This window comes from Pinus tabuliformis, chromosome 9, assembly GCF_031772625.1.
Source record: "Pinus tabuliformis cultivar Carrire ecotype Pingquan chromosome 9, CPIR1, whole genome shotgun sequence".
NCBI lineage: Eukaryota > Viridiplantae > Streptophyta > Pinopsida > Pinales > Pinaceae > Pinus > Pinus tabuliformis.
Window position 1 is genome coordinate 1838633059 of NC_142307.1, and position 27607 is coordinate 1838660665.

At 35.4% G+C, this 27607-nt stretch overlaps 1 protein-coding gene across 1 annotated transcript; it reads left to right on the forward strand.

The window, feature by feature from the left end:
- Nucleotides 1-7193: 7193 nt before the first annotated feature.
- LOC149156152 (UDP-glycosyltransferase 73C3-like) lies at nucleotides 7194-9038 on the forward strand. Its single transcript, XM_089441844.1, has one exon. It carries the CDS (start codon nucleotides 7413-7415, stop codon nucleotides 8922-8924), a length of 1512 nt encoding a protein of 503 aa, XP_089297970.1. The 5' UTR covers nucleotides 7194-7412; the 3' UTR covers nucleotides 8925-9038.
- Nucleotides 9039-27607: the final 18569 nt, after the last annotated feature.

Here is a 27607-nt window from a genome sequence, read left to right on the forward strand (position 1 = left end):
AAAACAGTCTCGCGTTATATTTCCCTATCGCGCCCCCATGTCAGGGGCATTAATTAAAAAACTGTGGCGGAAATAGGAATCGCCATATATTCATGCAACCCATTGTCCTACCACGCATACGGTCGATTCCGCCAAGTGTTGTTTTGTGCTCCCATCTCTACGACTGCCACCTTAGTGGCCATCCATATTTCTGCATGCATGTCCATTATTATGTCCCGTGCCGTCTCTAGGACTGCCACCTTAGTGGCCATCCATATTTGTGCATGTCCATTATTATGTCCCCTGCCGTAAATATTTGACATCTCCATTTGTTTGGAGAAATTGACATCGGCGATAGTCGGCTACCTACAGGCATCCCATCGGGGGACACCTAGGCCTATCTTATTATCAATGTGGAACCATCTATTGAATTACAATAACACTTAACAAAAGAATATACTATTTTCAATGCGGAGCCTCCCATCTGATTTCAACAACACACGTAACAAAATAATATAGCACTTTATTTAAAAAATTTGAACAAAATTCTAGACAAATCGATCCCTTTTATAATGCGCTCCAAACTGTGATGTTATCACACTCTCAATGCAAGTGACGATGTCCATCATGACAATTCATTCATGGTGATTAGACCTGGCGAATATATATATATATGTGTATGCGCAAATCATAATTTATGAACGTTGACAAATGTTTATGATATAATGAAGTTGGAATATTTTTATATGTTGTGTTATATAATAATTTTTTAATTAGGAATTATCACAATTACATTATTAAAATAGTTGATGGTTGAAATATTTTAGTAGGTATTATTTTCTACATTTTAATGATGCTGAGAGAAATGTATGGAAAGTGGAAAATTATGTTGAATTGCATATTTCAATGTGGTAGTGCTAGTTGACAATTGACATGTGTCGAGAGGATTAGTATGCCATGGTTAAATATGGCTAAATATGTTCAAGATATGGTTGAGGAGGGTTTAGTATGGTCAACATATAGTTGACTATGGATGACCACGGTTGTCTAAATATAATTATAGCTGATTATGATATATTATGATTGACTATAGCTCATCATGGTTGTTCATAATGATATATTATGATTGACTATGGCTTATCATGGTTGTTCATATTTGATCATGGTTGACTATGGTTACCCATAGTTAACAATGGTCAACCAAAGTTTACCATAGTCAACCATGGTAACTATAATTAACCAACTTTCGTGACCCTTACCCGTCCTGAATTCATATCCCTCTAGTCAGAGGCCCCATTCTCACTATATATATATATATATATATAAACCTCTTTTTCTTTTTATTTCTCGTTCCATAGCCCGCTCTTATTCTTTTGATTTCTCTTTGTTTAAATTATATATATATATATATATATATATATATAAATATAAATTAAGAAGAATTAATTATATAAATTAAAAGCTCATTATTAAGGTTTTAAAATAAATCAACGTTTTATTTTAATTTATATTGACATTGTTTTAATAAATATGATAATTTAATTGAAATTAATATTATTTGAATTAAATATTTCAATTTAATTAACATTAAAATTAGAAATAATGGTTTTAATAACTTAGTGTTGGATATAAAATATTTTTAAAGTTTAATTTTAAATAAAAATAATAGTTCGATATAAAATATTTTTAACATTTAATTTTAAATAAAAAAATTATTTTATGTTTATATTTTGTATTTTTATTTATTTAAAATTTTAATGTTTTAAAATTATATTTTTTAAGCAATTAAAAAAATCAGTTTTTATTTTTTGTTTGTTAAGTGATTTGTGTTTATTTAGGTTTGATATATGGTTTGAGAAACTACCATGTAAGGGTATTTAAGCTAGTTATACTAACTTTAAGTTAACTGTGTTTTAAAGTGTCTTTCCTCAATATTTTATCATAATTCATCTTGTTAACGAAACTCATCCTCAACTAATTATTCTAATAAAACTTAACAATTTCTTTCAATTTTATATATAATATAAAATTTTCACTTTAAAAACAATTATATATTTAATAATTAAAAAATAATAAATTTTACTAATTTTTTTATATATTTAATAATTTTTTAAAAATAATAATAAATTTTACTCAAGTTATGAGAAAAAATATTTCGGCGTAAATCACATGATATTATATTTGTCTACACGTTTCGAACCAACGAGTGTGGTTCATCGTCAGGACAAGTTGAAGAATCAGATCATGGCTATATCTAGATCAGACTTTCCAACGGCTAGGATTGACTCAAAAACGGCTATATTAGACTGGACCGGGCAAACAGCTATAATTGACCCAGAAACGGTTATATTTGACTATTTAATTAAAATAATATTATTATGTTAAAAAGTATCTTATTTAATTTTTATCATAACTAAAAAAAATTAACCAATTATGAATCAAAAATCTAGGGAATGTGATAAAATTATTAACCTGTATTATTATTAATAGAATAATCTTAATATTATATTAATGGCTAGGGTAACTCTTTAATATAAATTAATTAGTAAAACAATAATAGATTAGTGTTTAAGGATTTAATATTAACTAGAATAATAATTATTATTAATATATTTATGAGAGATTTTTCGGCCTAAATCACATGATATTTCATTTGTGGACGCGTTCCAAACCAACCAGTGTGGTTCATCGTCAGGACAAGTTGAAGAATCAGATCAAGCATTGCATGTTAAATAGTCACAGCAGAACCTCTAACAGCTATAATCCTAGACCAGGCAATGGCTATAATGACTAACCGCTATCATTCGGGGACAGTTAGACGGAATATATATAGCCGTTAGTCATTATAGTCGTTGCCTGGTCTAGGATTATAGCCGTTGGAGGTTCTGTTGGAACTATTTAACATGCAATGCTGGATTTGATTCTTCAACTTGTCCTGACGATGAACCACATTGGTTGGTAACGCGTCGACAAATGAGATATCATGTGATTTAAGCCAAAAAATCTCTCATAAATTTGATATGGATCACAGAAGCCTCAATTCAACTATTAATATATTATTAGTTAAATTAATATTCCAATATTAATAGATCTAGGGATATTTGTAAATGTAAGAATTATTTTAAAATATTTCATTAATTAGTTAACCATAGTTATTAATCAAAAAGATTAGATGTTAATTAAACTAATAATAATTAATGTTATATTATTAATCTGATTAATGATGGTAGGTAACTAATTAGTATAAATTTAATATTGAGATTATTTAATGGGAATAAGTATTACTAGAGCTAGGGTTGTTAGTAAATAGTAAAGATTTATTAATAACTAATATAATATTAATTATTGTTATATTATATATACTAGATCATTTGGATTAGTTAAGAAAAGGTAATATCTATATTAGTATTTAATGTATAGTATTAGTAATATTAACAAAAAATAATGATATTAGTTATTATTATATTCTAGTTATAGTATTATTCTAATTATTAATGGTTAGGGTAATTAATAGTTTTAGGAAAAAAATTAGTGATAGTATGGATTTAATGTATCATTTTTATAATAGTGTTATTATTAAATGAACGGTAACTCATTAATATGAATATTATTGGTAAAGTTGTATACATATCATATGTTGGATAATTTAATCTATTTAGATAGTTATGAAAAGGACTATATAAAAATAGATAAATAAGGGTGATATTTTTAAGAGGATCAAAGGAATAAGGCTCAAGAAAGCAGGCTAAGGGTAACAAGGGAAAAAATTATTTCAAACACACTATGAATAGGGGGAGGGCAAGGGAAGAAACGATTAAGAAGAGAGAGCAGGAATCCAGCAACTACTGATCTTCCAATTGTCGTCTCTATTGAGATTGCTAGGTCTTCTTTCAATCTCAATGGCTTCCCTAAATGTTGGATGATGGAATTGCGCAACTCTAGCAATAACATTGGCCTCCTCAATACAGACATGATGTTTGGTTTCTCCACATTCTCTGCTAATGCGGAAGATCTAGTTCTCCTTTGTCTTAGGTCAGCTATGTGCTCATTAATCCTTTGATTAATAGAGCAACCAGTCTCACCAATGTAGGGGGTTCCACAGGAACAAGGAATAATATAGACATCCTTCATGTCCATAGGGTCGATAGGATCCTCCACTGAGCGGAGGGATTTACGAATGGTGTTAAGGGGTCTAAAGGTCGAGGGAATATTATGTTTCCTAAGAATCTTCACAATATTATTAGTGGTCCCTTGAACAAGAGGAATATGGACCCCTGGTATTCGATCTTTAGGTTCTTTTTTAACCACCGAATTTCTTGAAGCTTTAAGGAAAGCTATCTGACCAAGGTGTCTGCTATAACCATTCTCAACAAAGACATTAAAGAGATGGGATTTCTCTTTCTCAAAGCTCTTTTCATCCGACATCCTTAGGGCATGAGTAGCAAGGGTGTTGAGAACGCCCAACTTTTGAGCGAGGAAATGATGGGAACTGGCATGAAAATAGCTTAATTAATTTTTTTTTTCGCTCCTTGAGTATTTTGTATTTTAAAAATATTAAACCTTTTCAATATACATGATGGTATATAAAAGGTTTAGTTCTCGATGGGGAGCAAAGAAAATTGTCACATTCATTTATTTAAAATTATAAAGAAATTAAGTAATTAGAAAATTCAAAAAAAATTAAGAGAGCTTTTCGAATTGTAATTTAATTATTAAAAATTAAAAAATGAATAATAAAAAAATTGACACGTATTTAAAATAAATTATATAATAATTAAGGTAAAAAGTTGCAAAGAAAATTGTCACATTCATTTATTTAAAATTATAAAGAAATTCCGTAATTAGAAAATTCAAAATTTTTTAAGAGAGCTTTTAGATAATTATTAAAAATTATGAAATGAATAATAAAAATGGGCACGTATCTAAAATAATTTATATGATAATTAAGATAAAAAGTTGAGAAATGTTTCTTAAAAATAATTATAATTTTTTTTTCAAAAATTATATTAGGTATATCATTGTAATTTATTTTTATTTGTTTATTATTATTTTGTTATATTTTTTTAAATTATACATATATATATATATTTGTATCTCATAGAACTAGTAACTTATAAATTTTTGTATCTTGGAAGTTATTTTTAAATTTTGGAAGTTTTCATATTTCCATCACCAATTGAGCTATCACCTACAACATTCATAAAAATAATTTGCTATGCGGAGGATGAGTATGTGCATGAAAACCATAGTTTTTTTCATAGATGGGGGTGCAAAATAAACTATGTAACAAATGTGTGTATGGAAGGATTTGTCTTTTTTAATTATTACTAAGGAACATTTTTTGCAACTACGAAAGTAGTTGTATGAAGGTGGTTGTGCGTCTTTTTCATAAATGGGGGTGCAAAATAAATTGTGTAAAAAAAGTGCAGAAGGATTTGTCTTTTTTAATTATTATTTAGGAACGTTTTTGGCAACTATGAAAGTATTTGTATGAAGGTGGTTGTGCGAAACTAGATGCAGTTGCAAGACACTATTATATTAATGCTTTTTTCAATGATGTGAGAATTCATTCTGTTGTAAGTTGTTTGCATAGGCCTCTAGGGTGGGCTGAACAAATGTCCAATTAATATTATTATGTTTGCTTGTGCGGAGTACATAATATGTGCGGGAAAGTTGAGGTCCTTTGTTGAATTAATATTATTATGTTTGCTTGTGCGGAATACATACTATGTGTAGGAGAGTTGAGGTCTTTTGCATAGTGAGTACTGAGGTCAAAAGTGCGGAACGTTGGTTTTGCCGACGACAAAGTATATATGGAGGAGAATCGAGGTCTTTTGCATAGACAGGGGAGGCTTTGTTTTTTTAATTATTATTTAGGGACTTTTTTGGAAGTACGGAAGTAGTTGCACGAAGGTGATTGTGCAAAGCTAGCTACTAAGAGGTAGCTTCAATGATTGATCAAGTCTTTTTTAATTATTATTTAGGGACTTTTTTGGAAGTACGGAAGTAGTTGTCCGAAGGTGGTTGTGCAAAGGTAGCTTCAATGACGGATCAAGTCTTTTTTAATTATTATTTAGGGACGTTATTTGGAAATACGAAAGTAGTTCTACGAAGGTGGTTGTGCAAATCTAGCTACTAAGAAGTAGCTTCAATGACTGATCAAATTTTTTTTAATTATTATTTAGGGACATTTTTTGGAAATACAAAAGTAATTGTATGAAGGTGGTTGTGCAAAACTAGCTACTAAGAAATAGCTTCAATAACTGATCAAAAGATGTTATTGAGTGCCAAAGTAGTTCTGCAAAAATTATTGTACAAGTATAAAGATAACGTGAAAATTTTGTGCAAAATTTACTAAAATAATAAATATACAAATCATTTTTTGTAATCTCTACCCACAGCAATAATTGTACGAGTGCGATAGAAAAGTATAAGGGTCCAACATCACTGTTCAAATTGTCATCCTCAAAATTACTTCACACTCCCATGTGTCAAATTTTAATTGGCGAAAAAACGAAAATATACGTCTCTTATGAGTTGGGTGAACAACTTTTTCTCACCCAAAGCCCGCCGCAGAGAAAATGGCTATCAACGTAATAGCGGTAAAAGCAATAATTGTACGAGTGCGATAGAAAAGTATAAGGGTCCAACATCACTGTTCAAATTGTCATCCTCAAAATTACTTCACACTCCCATGTGTCAAAGTTTAATTTGCGAAAAAACGAAAATATACGTCTCTTATGAGTTGGGTGAACAACTTTTTCTCACCCAAAGCCCGCCGCAGAGAAAATGGCTATCAACGTAATAGCGGTAAAAGCAAAGACTATATTACATTGCAAAGAAGCTATTACCATGATTATAAATTAATATTTATTCATATTTACCACATTTAATAATTACTTACTAGTTATAAAATATTATAACGTAACTTTATGGAAATTCCTTAGGCGTGTGTGGCTTCTCATTGGTAGGATTCGAAAGTAAAGAGTGTAAAATATTTAAATTATAAGGATTTGGTCGAGATCAAAAGTAAAGGATGTAAAATATTTAAATTTACAAAGTAAGTGAGTAAAGCATTTGGTAGAGATCAAAAGTACAACGTAAGGAAATATTTTCTTAAATTTAAAATATTGAAATGATAACGAATTTTGACACAAACCTGTCACTGTTCTTGGTCACTTGCTCAACGCAAGCACTGGATTTATTGTGGATGCCATAATTGATGGAGGAGGATCTTACACTTTGCTGCAGAAGATAACCTAAAATTGAAACCACAGACTTATGGAGACTATATGTTCCATATATAGAAGATACACTTTTCTTTTAAACTCAGGGTGTTTTTGCCAATCTGCCCCATACTCAATCCTATAGCTTCTGTGCATATTTGCAGTCGAGTCGATAAAGGAGCCACATAAGTAAAGGCGGCCCGGAGCATGGAGAATGAAAATGGAAGGAGGGCTACTCATCATCATGTGATGATGCTGCCGTCTCTGGGTCACGGCCACCTGATTCCCTTCATGCACCTCGCCAAGAAACTCGCCACCAGGGGCTTCACGGTCACCTTCGTCGTCACATTTCATCACAAGTCTTCACTGCTAAAGAAGGTGGAGGCCGCGCGGGAGACGGGGCTGGACATCCAGTTGGTGGAAATGGAGGTACCCAGAGACGACTTGGTCCTAGGGAAAGTCAATAGCAACAGCACCCGGCTGAGGCATGAGCTACCTCCTTTACTCGCAGCCAACGAACTCATGGAGAGCTCCTTCGAACGCTTCCTACAACGATTTATGGGCGGCGGATTGGGCTCCACCGGCCCTCCGCTCAGCTGCCTCATTGCTGATATGCTCCTGGGCTGGGCCTCTGCCGTGGCCAAAGAGTTTAATATACCCACAGTGTGCTTCCTCACAGGCGGCATGTACGCAAATGCTGTCTCAGTGAGTATGTCCGAGGTTCTGCCTCGTAATCTTCGGCGCACACTTTCAGGTCGATATATTGTACCGGGACTTCCAAAGGAAGTGCGTCTCACCGGGCTTCAGATGCTGCCGGAGGCAACCGAGTTGACGACCGAAAGCGCGATTCATCAATTCAATATCCGCTTGATAGAAGGCAACGATCAGAGCTGGAGGTTCATCGCCAATACTTTCTATGATCTCGAGGCGGATTTCGTGGAGTATTTCCAGAAGCGTAGCAGCAGCAGCATCGTGCGAACAATAGGCCCCCTCCTCCCTCCGGAGGCTTTCGGAAACTCACCCACCAAAATCGCTCCGCTGGTGGAAATGGGAGTAAATACGGAATCAGAGGAGTGCTTGGACTGGCTCGACAGGCAGAAGGAGGAGTCTGTGCTTTACATTTCTTTCGGCAGCGAGAACTCCATTTCGAGCGCTCAGACTGAGGAGTTGGCCATGGGTTTGGAGGCCAGCAGGGTAAAGTTCGTCTGGGTTCTGCGAATTCCGTCTGATGCAGGATCCAAGTCGTTCTCGTCGGCGCTCGATTTTCTTCCCCAGGGATTCAGAAGCCGTATGGTGGAGGAGGAGAAGCAGGGGTTCATCGTTCTCGGGTGGGCACAGCAGTTGAGCATTCTGGCACATCCTGCCATCGCCGGCTTTCTGTCCCACTGTGGATGGAACTCCGTGCTGGAAACGATGACGATGGGCGTTCCCATGATCTCGTGGCCGCTCTTGGCAGATCAGTACTACAACTCTAAGTTTGTGGTCGATGAGATCCAGATCGCGCTGGAGGCGCCAAAGAGAGCCGAACAAAACTGGCTGGTCCCTATAGACGACGTTGAAAGAATTGTTAAACTTCTAATTATGGGAGAAAGGGGCAGGGAATTGAGAAAAAGAGTGAGGGAATTGAAGATGGCTACGAGGGCAGCAGTGGCGGAGGGAGGGTCTTCCTACAGCAATTTCGACCTCTTTGTCTCTGAAATCATGTCCCTGTCTCTTTAAGTTCAAGAATACAACTCCTTATGCATTACTGCAACTGTTATCTCATCCCTTAGTGTAGCACTTGTAATCCTTGTCTGTGTCACTGTGCTGTAAATAAAAAATGGATGGTAGTTATGTTTGATGGCTCTAACTGCACCTATTAATTTTTGGCTGTGCCATTAATTCAGAATTCAGATTTGTGCTTACTCTTCGAGTGGATACCACCTGTACATAAACAACAATCCTGCACGGAAGTTGAAACGCTGCAAGCAATCACAATAAAAACACATCTGCCTGCACATAGTAAAATATTACAACATATTTCATACATAGTTATGTGAATGTGACTGAGATTTGAATTGGGATGGAAGGTTATTATATAACCTTCCTAATCACTTAGTATACCAGCAATTGACTAAATATATAACTCTGGTTCGTCGATGGCTGATTTCCCGAATATCTAGGGAATTAAGATAAAGATGCCAGTTTTATGTTTGTGGATATATTTGATTATTATGAGTTTGGGTCCTAAATAGGTAAAGATGGTTCTCTAAAAAAGTAAGTAAATTATACATATTCGCTTCAACTAATTAACATCCTAAAATAATATTTAATTGAGATACTTTCGGGATAGTTAAATTATATTTTCAAAATAGTTTATACATCTTAAAACAATACTTTCAATATTAATATTTCTACTATTTGTTGGTTAATATAAATTTCTCGAAACATTTGTTAGTATGTGCAATAATCTTTACTCTCCCATTTTAACCTAGTACTAGAGTAGGTATGAGTTTGACTCCGTCAGGCGAGGGTCCAAGGACATGTGTAAGTTAAGAGTAGATAATTGTTGTGAGTATATCGTTTGTCCATCAGATTATTAAAGTGCTTGAGGAGCTGAGACGAATGGAGGTGCTTTATGGCCGAGAAGATAACACCAGACAAAATATAAAAGTTAAATAACAAAAAAAATCATAAAAAAATGTATCACATAGGGTTGAGATCGGCCAAAACTGAATCACATGTTATTGAGATCTCCCAAACCAAAATGATTTCACCACTGAAATGTTAACAATATTTCATATAAATTATTATAAAATATAATTTTATAATTTTTATTTTATTTTATATTAATAATATGAAAATAATAATTTTTATATATTTTATATAATTAATGTTAACAATATTTCATATAAATTATTATAAAATATAATTTTATAATTTTTATTTTATTTTATATTAATAATATAAAAATAATAATTTTTATATATTTTATATTAATTATATGAATGTAATATTTTTAATAATAATAATAATTATTATTATTTTATATTAATTATATGAATATGATATTTTTAATAATAATAAATATTAAAGCGATTTTTTTGGGGAAGTAGTCACCCTCACCTACAGTGAACTGATAAAGCGTAGCGTGCCTGTACTTTAGACACTTTCTTTTCTACGGCATTCTGTATATGCTCTATATGCTCTATCTGCTCTATCTGCAGCTATGTCTGCATGGCTATGACTACTTGTCTGTCTCTGTCAGTCTACAGCTCTGACCGGCAAGGCCCGTTGGCTAGGCCTCTTCTCCAGGCTAGGCCCCCCGTCTCTCGACAATGACCTTCTGGAAATGACCGTCTTATGACGGCAATGACTGTCTATTACTGGTATGGTTGCTATTATTGGCTATCGGCAACGACTTCAGGCAATGATTGGCTATGCTCTATGGCTATGACTGGCTACGACTATGTCTGGCTATGAGCTGCTGCTATGTGTATGTAATCAGATGATCTTTGAATGGTTAATCCACTTATGTAATGCATTGTCACTCCTTCCATCCATCCATTCGAGGTATAAACCTGTGCTCCACATATGTAAGTGAGGTAGGGATTAGAGGAGAACTCTCTCTGGGCATGATTGAACAGGCGGGTATGATGAAATAGGCGGGCAAGATTGAAGGGGTACTTCTCACTCATCTGTTGGGAACATGGGGCTTTCTCTTCTCTTGTGGTCTGTCGATAAGTCCTTTTCCTCGCCAATTGCATAGTCAAACTCTCTATAGCGTATGGCGGCTATACTTACTTATTTGTGGACCTGTTGGGCTTCTTATGTATCCTGGCTTTTGTTGGTCTTCCTTGGCATGGCTGGTGATGAAGGCTTCAGTTGGAAAGGTAAGGTCCGAGGTGAAAAAAGTCCCTTGTTTACAGGCTCTTGGGTTAAGGGAAAAGGCTTCTGTCAAAAGGTTCAAGAAAAAGGGTTAGAGTGACAGGTTACTGGCTTAAGGCTAAAGGTGAAAGGCAGATTCCTTCCTTCCCTCTGTTGTACTTGTTGATTCTAGTGATGAAGGCTGAAGGTGTACTTGGCTTCTTTCTGTTGATAGGCAAAAGGCGAGAGGCCCTTGGTGAAAGGCTTATAGTTCCTTCCTGGTTCTCCTCTCCTGGAAGACTGGCTCGGTTATAGTTCCCCATCCAGCTGGCCGCGCCCTCATCGCTCGGTTGGCTCTTGGTTTGGGGAAGCAGCAGACTCACCCATCAATTCTCGGGTATGGATTGAATGAAGGGAACATCGCCTCTTTTCTCATCTGTTTCCAAAGGCACAGGTTCCAAAGGCTAGTCCCACCCAAGGCTGAATAAAAGGTCCAAAGAAGTTTCCAAGGCAGAGTGTCAGGATGTTCCCAAAGCGGAGGTATAAAGCATAGGTTTCAAAGTCTATTTCAACCCCACCAAAGGCAGTAGGGCATAGGTTCCCAAGTAAGAGTGTTAGTAGGGTCCCAAGGAGGTATGAGTATGGCAAGGTTCGTTCCTAGGGTAGGTGTAGTAAAGCAAGGTTGGTCGGAGGGTAAGGTTGGTTCGTTTCATCGGTGACCACCTTCACACGACTTGGCTTCGGTCCCGTCCCGACTCACTAAGTTATTCATTCATCCAAGTGGTTAAGGGGTATTCAGGTGGGCAGGTAGTTGTTAGGAAACACTTCAGTAAGGGATAAGGGTCGAAAGGTAAAGAGTTTTTCGCTTTAACTTAAAATATTGAAAATGATAAATCCGAAGAAAAACTTGTGACTTCATAATTATAACAACACGTTAAAGCCCAACAAAAGTCTAATATTTCATAATTAAATCCAAAGAAAAACGTGTCACTTTATAATAATTATAACAACACATTATAAATCAAAACAAAAATCTAACATTTCATAATTTTAAATATCATATACCCGCAAATTCAATAGGGAAATGAATGAACGTCGATAGGAATGAATTAGGGGTTAATCACAAATCTTATTAGATTAAGTTTTGGATGGAATACATATCTATTCGTGGAGGAATCTTATTAGATAAAATCATTTCATTAAAGATATTCTCAATATCGACTTTGTAATTTTCCAAAGCACCCACGCCTTCGATTCGATTGAAAAATGGTTTCTGAATATAGTTTCCACATTGAACTTAGATGAGTTCTATCCATTTTCGGATCATTTTAGAAATCTATCATGTATTATTCTTTTGATTACAAAATCGCTGGTGATATTTGATTAATTTAGTATAATCTTCAATTATAAAACTTGGAAAAAAAACATAACATTGAAGTTTTTTTTTTAAGACTTTATATTGGATTACTATTATAACCAGAGGTATACTATTTTACAAAATTTACATCTAAAAATCTTATTCTTTAAGAGCCATGTGAAAATTGTGGATCTACACTCTTGAAATACTAATACTCTCACAAGTTGTGAGGCACATAAAATTGGCTTCTACATTTAGCTAGTCTAAGGACAAAATCTTCAAAACAAACATTACAAAAATTGTAGAAAATAATTGTAGATGAGAAGCCTTCGGGCCAGTAAACATGAGAGATAGATACAAAATGACAAAAACAAAACCAAGTGTTCCTTCTAGTAGTCCAACTTAGCAAAACAAGTAGTTGGACTCCTCAATCCAAAATGATAACTGGAGAAGAAGCAATTGAGTTAGCTTGTTGGGAGGCGTGAATTGGTGCATTGATGACTCATGGTCCTTCCTGGTTCTCACTTGAATCAGTTGTCTGAATTAGAAACTATATAGTGCTCATTGCCAGATAGACAAGCAACAATGTCATCGAGGTGATATTTGAGATCTCAGAGAATATGATTGATGTCTTCCTAGCCTACAAAAACTTGTAGTTTTCCACCTGGTTATCTCTTATGACCATACTAAGTACGGTCTCTAGCTGACGATGATGAGTGATATAGTGAAGAAAGTGGATCCTTCACCGACGGAAATTTCTCGAATCCGAGATTCATTTGAGGTTGTTGCCTCCTATGTCAAAGTCTAAGAAATAATCTCTGTCTCCAAATTCTTTGCCCTCAAGCTAAAGAATTTCCCTATGGACCTCGAGGGGTGTCGCATCAAAAAACTTTTCTATAGACTCCTGACCAAATAGCCTCATATCCCTGGAAGAAGAGGGTCCTGAAGAACCCCCCCCAGCGACACGACGCACGGAGTCATGGGGCCATAATAGCTACGTACCTCCCTGATGTTGCACACCCAGATGAAGAGGTATGCCCTTCCGTGAACTACTTATAAATTTATCATTGCGAGAGGACACGTTGTGTACCATAACTCTTCACTACCCTGAACTCCCAACCATGCATATGTAAGGCAATTCTGATGTGAGGGCGATCACATACCAATCGAGATTTAGAAAAAATGTAGATTTTGTAGTCACAAAGTTTTTCTTAGATCCCGTGAGGCATGATTTGCTCATTAATGATCTTCCCTTCATTGTAATTTTGTGAGGCAGGGCCATCCAATCCTCCCAAAGCTAGACAACCCATCTTCAAACCGACGGTGCAAGAAGAGTGTGTCGACTTCATACCACACGCACCAAGTAATAGACAATGTCATTGACATTTAAGATGCATCGAGGGGCAGAGGATAATGTATTCATGCAACCCATTGTCCTACCACACATACGGTCGATTCCACCAAGTGTTGTTTTGTGCTCCCATGTCTAGGACTGCCACCTTAGTGGCATCCATATTTGTGCATGTCCATTATTATGTCCCGTGCCGTCTCTAGGACTGCCACCTTAGTGGCCATCCATATTTGTGCATGTCCATTATTATGTCCCCTACCGTAAATATTTGACATCTCCATTTGTTTGCTGAAATTGACATCGGCGATAGTCGGCTACCTATAGGCATCCCATTGGGGGACACCTAGGCCTATCTTATTATCAATGTGGAACCATCTATTGAATTACAATAACACTTAACAAACGAATATACTATTTTCAATGCGGAGCCTCCCATCTGATTTCAACAACACACGTAACAAAATAATATAGTACTTTATTTTAAAAATTTGAACAAAATTCTAGACAAATCGATCCCTTTTATAATACGCTCCAAACTGTGATGTTATCACACTCTCAATGCAAGTGACAATGTCCATCATGACAATTCATGCATGGTGATTAGACATGGCGAATATATATATATATATATATATATATATATATATGCACAAATCTTAATTTATGAACGTTGACAAATGTTTATGGACAATATTAATGTTGTGTTATATAATAATTTTTTAATTAGAAATTAGCACAATTACATTATTAAAATGGTTGAAATATTTTAGTAAGTATTATTTTCTACCTTTTAATGATGTTGACAAATGTATGGAAAGTGGAAATTATGTTGAATTGCATATTTCAATGTGGTAGTGCTAGTTGACAATCAACATATGTCGAGACGATTAGTATGCTATGGTTAAATATGGCTAAATATGTTTAAGATATGGTTGAGGAGGGTTTAGCATGGTCAACATATAGTTGACTATGGATGACCACGGTTGTCTAAATATAATTATAGTTGATTATGATATATTATGATTGACTATGGCTCATCATGGTTGTTCATATTTGATCATGGTTGACTATGGTTACCCATAGTTAACAATGGTCAACCAAGGTTTACCATAGTCAACCATGGTGACTATAATTAACTATGGTTGACCATGGTTGACACAGTAAACCTAATAAATTTAATAAACTTAGGTCAATATAGTAAGCCTATGTTAACCTAGTTAACCTAGTAAACCTACTTCAACCTTGTTAACTTGGGTAGACTAATTGAGTACATTTTACCATAGTTGAATATGGTTGATTTACTAAACCTAGTAAACACACCTCAACCTAGTAAACATAATTCCACCAAGTAAACTTAAGTCAAATTAGTCAACCACGTAAACATAGGTCAACCTAGTAAACCTAGGTAATCTTAGTAAGCCTAGCTAAACTTAGTAAACCTAAGTCTATGTAGTAATCTAATAAGCACAGGTCGAACTAGTAAATTTAATTAACCTAGTAAACTTAGTAGACTTAGATCAACCTTGCAGACATAGGTCATCTAGTAAGTCTAGTAAAGTTAGTGAACTTAAGCTAACCTACTAAACCTATGTAAACCTAGGTCAACCTAAGTCAACATAATAAACCTAAGTTAACTTGATTAACCTAATAAACCATGAGAAGGTTAGTAAACATAATAAACCCAATAAATGTTTGTCAAACTAGTAAACATAGGTCAACCCAGTCAACCTAATAACCATCGTGACCATAGTTTAATATTGTTGACCATGGTTGACCAAATAAAACCTATTAAATCTATATTAACCTAAGTCAAACTCGTAAACCTAAGTCAACTTGGTAAACATAGTAAGCTTCAATAAACCTAGAAAACCATGGTTATGCCAGTAAAATCAAGTCAACCTAGTAAATCTAGTCAACCTAGTAGATGTAAATCAACCTAATAAGTATAGTTCAACGTAGTAAATATAATAAACCTTATAAACCTTAGCCAACACTAGTAAACCTAGGTGAATCTAGAAAATATAATAAACCTAGTAAATGTAAATAAACCTAATAAATCAAGGTCAAATTAATATACTTGTAAACCTAATAAGATTAGTAGACCTACGTCAACCTAGGTCATATAGTTGAACCTAGGTAAAATTATTAATTCTAGGTCAACCTATTAAACCTTAGGTCAAACTATTAAACATATGTCAAATTATTAATTTTAGGTCAACCTAGTAAACCTATTTATCCTAGGCCAAACTATTGAACCTAGTTAACCTAATACAACTAGGTCAACTTAGGTCAAACTATATACCCTAGGTTTACTAAGTCTATTGTTGACTTACGTTTGCTAGTTTGACCTAACTCTATTAAGTTTATTAGGTTTAGTATGTTGAATTAGGTTTACTAGGTTGACCTAGGTTTACTAAGTTGCCAGGCTTACTCTGTTGAAGCTAGGTCAACCTAATAAATACTGCAAACCTAGTAAATTTAGGTCAGCCTAATAAGCTTAGTAAACCTATGTCAATATTGCAAACCATTAGGGGAATTTTGAGGTCTAAAATGGGCTTCCTAAGGAAAATAATAAAATGATAGTTAAAATAATAAAATAAGAGATGTGTTTTAAAGAAAAGGAAAGGAAACTATTTTTTTATTGTATTTTTGACTTATCTCCTTATAGGTTTACTCAAATGTGAAGTGTAGACATATGTTGGATGTGGAATTAAATTTTACATCCAAAAAGTACCCACTATGCTTACTTTTGAGTAGAACCACATCAAAAAATATTTAAAATACATGAAGAAAACATGTTCAACATGCTTTCTTCATGTATTTTACTAGTTTGACCTAGGTCTACTAAGTTGCTTAGGCTTACTATGTTAAACCCAACTCAACTTAGTAAACCTAAGCCAACCTAATAAATCTAGTAAGCTTAGTAAAGTTAGGTCAACTTAATAAGCCTAGTAAACCCAGGTCATTCTTGTAAACCTATAAGCCTAATATACCCAATAAACCTAGGTTATCCAAACTTCGGTTGCCCTAGTCAACCTAGTAAACCTACGTCAACTTAGTAAACCTAGGTCAATCTAACAAGTCTAATTAACCTAGGTCAACTAAGTAAACCTAGTTTCGGTCAACCTAGTTGACTATGATTGATCATGGTTGACCTAGTAAATGTAGGTCAAACTAGTAAACCTAGTTCACATTGCAACGATGTCTATTGTTTGTCAAATTACAATGTTATTTGATGTTGATGACATTGTGACGTCATTTAGTTTGTTACTTTGAAATATATATATTTTTGGCCGCATTACAACGTGGTTTGTTGATTGTCACATTATGACATTGTTTGTTGTTCATCACATTGTGAGGCCATTTCTTATTCATGAAACTACAATATTTTTTCATCATCATCACATTGTGACGTCATTGTTTTGTTCAAATATATTGTTTTTTGCGGATCATCACATTTCAGCTTTGTTTTTTTGTTTTTCACATTGTGAGATTCTTTATTTTTCGTCACATTGCAATGTTGTTTATTGTTCATCACAATGGAAACAATATTAAAGTTGATTCCCATGGTGACTATGGTTTTCCATGGAAACCATGTTCACTATGGTTGACTTTGATGCCCATGTTGACTATGGTTGGCCATGTTGGCCAACCATAGTCAACCATAGGTGACATCTGTTAATGTATAGTTAATATGTTATCAATGTGTTAATGTGTAAATTTATGTGTTATTAATGTCTTCGAAATTAGATTAATGTGTAGGGTAATTTGTAGATTAATGTGTAGGGTAATTTGTAGATTAATGTATTATTGATATCCCGCATCGAAATCATCTATTTCTCCAGATCTCCAAAAATTCCTGGACAATCATTCCAAGGTATTTGAGACTCCCAAAGGCCTCCCACCTATTCGTGATCATGATCATGCTATTCATTTGATTCCAGTAAGTGTTCCTCCAAACATGAGGCCTTACAGATATCCCTATGCCCAAAAGAGTGAAATTGAATAATGGTTGCAGAAATGCTAGAGGCTAGTATAATTCAACCTAGTCAAATTTCTTTCTCTCCTCTAGTAGTATTGGTTCACAAGAAGGATGGATCATGGTGCATGTATCTAGATTATAGGGATCTCAACAAGCTCACTATTAAAGATAAATTTCCCATTCCTGTCAATGATGAATTATTGGATGAATTGCATGGATCAATTTACTCCACCAAGTTGGATCTTCATTCAGGATATCATCAAATCAGAATGAAGATTGAAGATATTCTGAAAACAATATTTAGAACTCATGAGGGTCATTATAAATCTTTTGTCATGCCTTTTGGCCTTACCAATGCACCTTTTACATTTCAAGGTTTGATAATTCCATTTTCAAACCCTTCCTTAGAAAATTTGTGTTAGTATTTTTTGATGATATACTTATCTACATCAAGTCTTGGCAGGATCATGTTCAACATGTTGACAGGGTGCTCAAACTATTGGAGGAGAAACAATTATATGCAAAAAGATCCAAATTCTTCTTTGGAGTACAAGAGGTGGAATATCTGGGTCATATTGTATCTCATGAAGGTGTTAAGGTAGAGCCTAGCAAAATTAAAACCATTAAGGAATGGAAAATCCCCACATCCATAAAGCATCTGCGAACATTTCTTAGGTTGACAGGGTATTATCACAAGTTTGTTAAGAATTATGTAGAATAGCAGCACCTCCAACAACATTATTGAAGAAAGAAGCATTTTCATGGACTCCAGAAGCAACAAAGGCCTTTGAACATCTTAAAGAGGCAATGTGCCAAGCACCGGTCTTAGCTACACTAGACTTCACAAAAACCTTTATTGTGCAATGTAATGCCTCAGGAAATGGAAATGGTGTTGATTTAATGCAAGAAGAAAGACCCATTGCTTTTGAAAATCGTCGAATCAAAGGAAAGTATTTACACAAATCTATTTATGGGAAGGAAAGGTTGGCAATACTACATGCACTTAAGAAATTGCGACCCTACCTAATGGGAAGACACTTCAAGGTAAAAACAGATCATGATAGTCTTAAATACTTTTTAGAAAAAAATATTATCTTCAGAAGAGCAGCAAAAATGGGTCACAAAGATTTTGGGTTATGACTTTGAAATCATCTACAAAAAAGGGAAGCAAAATGTTGCCGCAGATGCACTCTCAAGAAAGGATGAGGATGTGGAAGCATTTCTTTGCGCCATTTCTATTATCCAACCAGATTGGATAAACGAAGCAAGGAATGAATGGAAGAATAACGAAGAAGTGTGGCCACTCATTCAAAAGTTACAACAAGATCCCAGTACATCTATTACATTTAGTTGGAAAAATGATTTGTTATGGTACAAAGATCGGTTATACCTATGTAAGAATCCCAACTCAAACAAAATATTCTTGGTGAATTTCACACCTCTCCCTTAGGAGGGCACTCAGGATTTCTAAAAACTTACCACAGGGTTAAGAAGGAATTTTTTTGGGATGGCCTTAAATTGGATATTCAAAAGTTTGTGGCGGAATTTTTGGTTTTCCAACAAAATAAAGTTGAAACAATTAAGATCCCAAGTCTATTACAACCTTTATCCATTCCAAGTCAACATTGGGAGGAGGTTTCAATGAATTTTATCACAAGTTTACCCAAGTCTGAAGGAAAGAGTGTCATCATGGTGGTATTTAACAAACTTACCAGGTAGGCACACTTTTGTGCATTATCTCATTCATTTAAAGCCAGTATAGTTTCTACTACATTTATGGAAACAATTCAAAAGCTACATGGAAACCCAAAGATTATTGTAAGCGACAGAGATCCCATTTTCACTAGAAATTTTTGGACATAATTATTTTCTTGTCTTGGTACTCAGTTAGCTCATAGCTCATCTTATCATCATCAATCTGATGGGAAAACTAAGATAGTAAACAAATGTTTGGAAGGATATCTTCGTTGCTTTGTATCTAATAAACAGACACAATGGGTCAAATGGTTGCCTCTGGCTGAATGATGATATAACACTTCCTTCCATATTGCAAAAAAAATGACCCCATTTATGGCACTGTATGGATATCATCCACCATCCATCACAACATATTTAAGAGAAAATTCTAAGGTTCAAGCAGTGGAAGATCACATCGAGCATCAACAACAAGTTCTCCAACTCTTAAAGGATAACCTCACCTTGGCGCAGAATAGAATGAAACAACAGGTAGATCAGCATCGTAGTGAAAGAAGTTTTGACGTAGGTGATTGGGTATTCCTACGGCTACAACCATATAAACAAATGTCCCTCAAGCAAGCTAAGAAGGATAATAGATTATCACCAAAGTATTATGGTTCATACAAAGTGTTGCAAAAGATAGGTACTATGGCATACAAATTGGAGCTTCCTGCAGCTTCCTGAGTGCACCTAGTTTTCCATGTTTCATGCTTAAAGAAGTTTATAAGTGACAAGCTCCTAGTTCAAACAATATTGCCATAAATTGATGAAGAAGGAAAAATCATATTGGAACCTAAAGCAGTCAAAGAAACAAGAACTCGACAACTACGAAATCGATCAATTTCAGGGTATCTCATCAAGTGGAAGAACTTACTCGTTGAAGATTCCACATGGAAGGATGAGAATTTTATATAGAAGCATTCAAAACTACTCAAGCGTTGAGGACAACACTTTTTTCACGGAGAGGGGCATGTTAGGTCCCTATAATACTAGTGATTCCCCCATTATTATTGTCATTGTATCCCTTATTGTTATTTTTGTGCCCCTATTGTCCCCATATTATTATTATTATGCCCCATAAAAGCCCAATATTGTTACTTTTGTGCCCTTATATTATTACTGTTAGATCGGCTTTGGCTATATTGTGACCCCTTAGACTCCTATATGTAGAAAGGAGGTTTTGTCATTTGTATCATCCAAGAATTGTTCATTTGTGTAATGTAAAGGAGGTTTCCCCCTCGAAGAGGTTGATTTCTAAGTCGTTGATCTATCTTTTCTATCTTTTTGTGAGTTGGTTTCATAACTATATATATATATATATATATATATATATATATATATATATATATATATATATATATATATATATATATATATATATTATTTGTAAATTATATTAATCTATAATATAAAGATAAAATTGTAATTCCATGACAAATTAACAACTTGTTCTTTAATATCTTAATTTCAAACTAAAGACATCTATCAATAAAATTATTTTCATTAAAAAATACTTATTCTCTAATACCTTAACTTTTGGAAATAGTGACGCCCAATAAAGGATCGGTTGGGACCTTAACTTTTGGAAATAGTGACACCCAGTAAAGGATCGGATGGGACCTATAAGGACTGTATGTTCTATTTCGATACAACATCTCCTTTTTTTCAAGATCATGATATTTCTTCTCATCATCTCCATACTCAATCAAGTAGCTTATGTGTGTGTTTGCAGTCTGCCTACATTGGATTGAATTTATAAGAGAATTCAGAGGAGCTACAAAGTTAATGGCGTCGAGCATGGAGAACGAGAATGGAATGAGGGCTAATCATGAGACCTATTCCTGCTCTTAAGAGAATTCAATGACGGTCGTTGGGTGTGCAAGCTTCTCGTTCCATAAAAATCTAGCGGTTGACTACAAATGTATCAAACTCTAGCCACTATGCATGTTATCACAAAAAAAAAATCATCTAGCCATAATTTACTAGATGGGTCGAAGTACACCATGTAGGGCCAATTTTACTAGAGTAAAATTGCTTTCACTGTGAGAAATTACTTAATAAACCACATTTGTTAAGTAATTTATAATTAAACCCATGAAGAATAATTAAACAAATCACTATTTATTTAATTATCTTCTAGGAATAATTAATTAAACCATTTACTTAATTAATATTCCTTGTCACATTTGACCCAATTATGAGAAATAAATAGATAAATCATTAATTATCTTATTTTTCTCTAGGAATAATTAATCAATCACTAATTTGTTATTATTACTTGTCAAGCTTGACCAAATCCCTTAGGAATAATTAAATAAAGCATTATTTGTTTATTATTCCTTAACCATATTTCTTGAGATGATAAATAAATCATTTATTTATTTATTATTTCTAAATAAAAGTTTAAATACCTTTTCCCTCTAACCAAATATAATAAAATATTCCAAATGGTTATTTCTAGAATGGGGTTAATAATATTTTATTATTGCTCATTATTCGAGGATAACCTAATATTTTGTTATAAATAGAAGGGTTTTTCATTCATTATTCACTTTCAATTATTTTCATTGTTGCACTCATTGTTGTAACTCTGATTATTATCACTATCGTACACCATTTTTCTTTTCCATTTGAGTTCTCACTGAGCTCAAACATTTTATTTGTTGGGTTTACACATTATAGAGGAGAGAGACTCTACAAAAGCTGAAGACATTTGAGGATAGCCAAGAACCCATCCCATAGAGGGGGACTGGTAACATTATTTGTTCCCTTCACAGGTGTTTTTTAATAAAATATATTCTTTATATATCTGGTTTCCATTGGATTATTGGAGTTACTTGCGCTTATTTTACTATTACATTTTGTTGTTTAACTATGTGTTAGTGTCAGTATTTGCAGCCTTCCTCCAGTGATCAAACATGCTCTTACAAAGTGATTTTAAGGTGTCAAGGTCAAATTTTGTCATTTCAGTGAGTCTTCAAGCAAAATTTGGTCACTAGGCATTAGGTCTAGGGTTTGATTTTACCCTTGTCAAAGTTGTCCAAATGTTAGTCCATGTCACCGTTCAGCTAAGTGTACCATCATTCAGAGAGTTGTCATTATCATGTCAAGTCCCACTGGGTCATTTTACACCTTTTTCATGCTTCAGTTGCGCTTAGGGAAGGTCATTTCCCTCTCCTAGGGTTTTGAAGGAAATTTCTCTTGGACGGCCAAATCATCGGCAAAACTAGTATCCTAATGTTCATACACCTTACCCTATCCTGAAAGTACCTTATCAAACACTTCCCATCACTGAGATCCCCCAAATTCCTCATTTTCGCACAAACCCTAGTTTCTTGCTACAACCTGGCAATTTTCTAGGTTGGACCTGTGTTTTGCCTTTTTGGACCCCTTCCCCTCACTCAATCTCTGAGATTACACTTTCCCCTACTTCATAACATCCCTCCCTACTTCCCAAAATTTCCTCAAGAATTTAGAAACTCCCTATCCCCTTCATTTCGCTTCATTTCAACAAATCCCTTGTTCCACACATCGGGATAGGTTTCACTCAAATGCGGTTTTTGAGCAATAAAGGATGAATTTGGGAAAACGGAGAGAGGTTTTTGTCCAAAACATGCCAAAGAAGAACAACCTCCTTCACTTTTTACACAGGTGTCATGGTTTTGGAGAAATGCCAAAAATATAATCGCCTCGGGAGAATTGATGCACCTCTGAAGTGACCTTGGGAAAATCAATTGTTCTCATAGATTGGTTGGCCAAATGACTTTCTTGATGAGTCAAATGATAACTAGACATAAAGATCTTTCTAATGCGCTATCCTAAGCTCAATTTTGAGTTGAGGAAGGCATTCAAAAGTTGACTGTAACAGCACTCTGCCTTTAGGCAGCCTCATTTGGCACATTTTGACCAGTCTTTGGAGATTTGATTTTTGACAGGGCAAATGAACTCTAAATTGAAAATTCCAGTTGGGTTGGAAATTAGACTCAAATACCTTTCCAATGAGCTATCTTTCGCCCAATTTGGACACCGAGAAGGCCTCCAAAAGTCACCTGCAAAAAGGCGCGACGCACTGGGAGAAATTTTCCAGTGTAAATTTACACTAGCGCAGCGCACATGGAAGGCACGGCGCACAGAGCTGCCAAGGCTGATTTTTATCAGAATTTGCAACCCATTGCCTTCAATCCCTTGAATTTGCCAGGTGGGGTCAATCTCTCAGTGTTTCATCCATTTTTGTGCTCAGTGATGGTGGTGTAATGGCGATAAAGGTTGAAACAAAGATTCATACCCAACACAAACAAATTTGCTGCCAGGGTTTCCAAGCTCACAGTTTTGTCACCAAGGACTCTCCTCCTTCCCCATTCTCCCTTGTTGCCTCATTTCCTACCCCCCCACCAAATTGATCAATCCTACATTACATTCAATCCCAAACCCTAGCCCTTATTAAAATCCCCTCAACCCTATATAACTAATCCCAAACCCTAGACCTTATTCCCATATACAAAATCCCCCTCCTCTCCCTCAGCACCACAGGTACAAGATAGAGGTAAGGAGCCCATGCAGGATGAGGGGCCTTCAGGTGAGCCATCAGGTGAACAGGAGGCCGATTTCATCCTCATTCAGGATGATGATGTAGATGTGGAGAGCGCCCAACTTAGGATGACTATTCAGGAGTAGAACACGGAGATCCAAGACTTGTCACTCAATGTGGAGAGGGCCAAATGGATCATCAAGTATTTGGAGCAGAGAAACAAGCAGCTTGAGGACCAGCATGAGATCATGGAGCTGCAAAACATCCATGAGGATCGACAAGCTGCCCAACAAAGGAGGATCGAGCTCACTACCTTGGAGCAAGAGATCAACAATGACTGTGAGTCTTGGCTAGAGCAGATCAACATCCACCTGGAGAGACTGCTGGAGAAGGCCGACAGAGACAAAACCATACTGAGGAGGATGGTTTATCATTACAGGGCACGAAATATGAGTGCAAAGGCCTGAATAAGGAGCTTGAAGGCAAAATTGAGCAAAGCAACAAGAAAGGAAAAAGAGGCAAAAGAGCAAGATCGACTTCGAATCTTGGCTGAGGCTTCCTTGGCCCATCATAACATCCCATAGGGAACCTCCAGCCCAAATTTCAAGAAATTTGGGAATTTTTGGTCACTTCACAAATTTTTGGGCAAAAAATAGGGTTTTTCTCCCTGTGCACGCGACGCTAAAATTCTAGAGCTCCAAATGAGGAATGGCTTGCATTTTTGGATTCAACATGGAAAATCATGACTACTGGTGTCTGGGCAAGAAATTTTGGTAAATTATGAGTCTCCAAAAGGTCAAAAAACACCCAAAAATGGCCTCTCTGCCACTTTTTTGACACACAGGAAGCAGTCTTGGGAGAATGAAGATTTGGAGGGGAAAATGAGCACCAAATTCAAAAATTCCAGTGGGGTTAGAAAGTAGACAGGACAGGCTTTCCAAAAATCCCACTTGGGCACATTTTGGACACCTACAAGTGCCCCAAAACAGGCCCCAAAGTAGCATGGCGCACAGAGAAAATGGCGCGGCGCACAGAGGAAAAATTGCCCAATTTGCTTCCGTTTTGCGAAATTTCGGTTCATGACTTCTCCAAGTGGGCCCGCTCATCTACACTTCGGTTTTTTGGCACCAAAGGCGGCATTTAAAGTGTTTTTTCTCCAGATTGGCTTCTATCCAAGTGGCGAAGGAAGGCAAACAATCACCCAAGCCAAATTTCATGTTTGTAGCACTACACCTGTAGCTGATAGTTGGCTCTCCATCTCCATTTTGCAATGATTCGAGTAACTCCCCAACCCTTGGGTGTTCTATCTCTTCCTTACACATTCTATATATTGTATGCAATTTATTTGCAAAGGGTTGGTTGGCTTGTAACTTCTGGGAGACTGTGGGAAAGAAACTTTGTTTCTTCACTGTGTATTTTTGACAGAGAATTAATGAAAGGCAGCGGCTCTGTTTCATGAGATTCTTGTGGTTGTGAGTGTAGCAAATGTGTCTCTTATGTTTTCATATGTATTATGTTATGTTTTCATAATTCAATTCATGTTCATTTCCAGTGAAATTTTCTGAGTGAGAGTAGGTAGAATTCAATTTTATTGCTCTGCCTGTGGGAAAAGTTCATGTTCAGTGTTATTCTTCTGTTGAAAAGGATTCATGTCACTATGCCCTTTTCACTTTCTTCAGCAATCTATTCATGCCGCGGTACCTCAAACTAAATTGTTACATTTTCCGCCTACCTTGCCTCACGAAATAATCTGTGCCTTTGTATTAAATTCTCTGTTCTTTGCTGACCGTTGGTCCCATACCATCCCAGAAGCTCGGTCATTCATGAAAATTGTTTCCCGAATCCCTATTCACTTACTAGCCTAAGATAAATATTTCATTGTAAGTCATCTCAGACCGTTTTTGCTTACCTATTCACTGAGCGTGACTCGGAGAGAGCCCTCTCCTGTTCTGGTAGGGCTAGCTACCAGACTGAGCGTGGTTTGTGGTTACCCTAATTTTTGCCTTCCTTCAACCTAAGGCAGATTTAGGTGCTAACACTATGATTTTGGCATAGTTAGGGCTTTGGCGGGTTTTGTTTCTATCATTTGCTGTAGATCTACAATGTTTAGCAGTGATTTTCATTGTTAGGATTTTTTGCCATCCACAACTTTAAGTGGTTTCTTTCCGTACACATTCGAGAAGAAAACACAATAACAATGTGTTCTCTGTATCCAATGGAAACCGAACTCGGAGACACCTAGATGCCAGATAGAAAGTCGTGCCAATGACTTAGCGAGGTTTAAAGTGAGGGTTTGATCAATTCATAATTCACAATGTTCCAGGAAACCTGTGCAACCGACGCCATTGTGTAGGATAGGTTGGAACTTTTGGAGGGCAGAAATGACCCATTTGTATAAGTCAGGTTACCATTATGGAATTTGATGATACTGATTCAAATTAAAAAGCGTGATTAAAATCTTAGGACATGTCTTCTAAGATGGGCATCTCATTAGCATTACCTCTCAAGAAGGAAACTACATTAGTAGTGCACCACAAACCATATTAGTAGTGCACCACCCTTTAAGTAGTTTTCAAGATTCCCAATATGATTCATGGATAGTTTGATGCAACTTTAGCCTCAAATCTATGGGTTGAGTCTTGAAGCTATGTGTGTATTTATTTTATTATTTTTTATTATCAATAATATATCTATATATATATATATATATATATATATATATATATATAAGAATTTAAGAATTTAGCTTATGGAATTTATGTAAAAATGTAAAGACTCCTTTGGCGAAAAGAATAAAGAGGGAAATTTATTTTGATGTCTCATTTTATTTTTATCATTCATGGGTTTAATTCCAGATCATTTTTTTTGTTCATCATTTGGTATCAAACTTTATAATCGAGACTTCTATTTTCCTTGAATTTGGTTATTTATCTCAAATGCACTCAACATTTAGTAGCATTTATTTTATTGGAGGGTACCATACCACCCCACATGTCGTCTAGCTAAAATTTGGGCCATCTAAAGTACACACTCCCACCCGTGATGAAAATATTAGGCAAATCTTTTCCCATGGATTCCTCATTTAAATTTTTGTTTTTTTGGCTCAATTCCCACCTTAACTACTCCATCTTGAGCAACATTTTGGGTTCTTTTGGAGGTCATCCTCCCACCTTGAATGAACTTTATTTGACATATGGAAAATTGTTTCTCTAAATTACTACTCCCCAATACTAGCATTGCCTTTTTAGAGGACACCCTCACACCCTAACGACATTTTTCATATCTAGACCTTTTTTCTTTTACTATACCTAGCTTTGTAGCCCATGACTTCTCTAGTTTAAACTTTACATATACTCAATAACACAATTCATGATGAATAACTGTTTCACACAATGCCTTCCTATAGAGAAGCTTCATCAAATCAGGAAGAATCCCCTCTTTCTGATATTGGTCAAGATTTGGCTAGTGCTAAACATATTCTCTATGACACTAATTCATGGTTTCCTTATCTACTTTCAACTTAATGTCCACATTTCATTTCCCAAATATGGTAAACAAATGTAGGGTGAATTAGTGGACTTATAGATCTATAACTTAAATA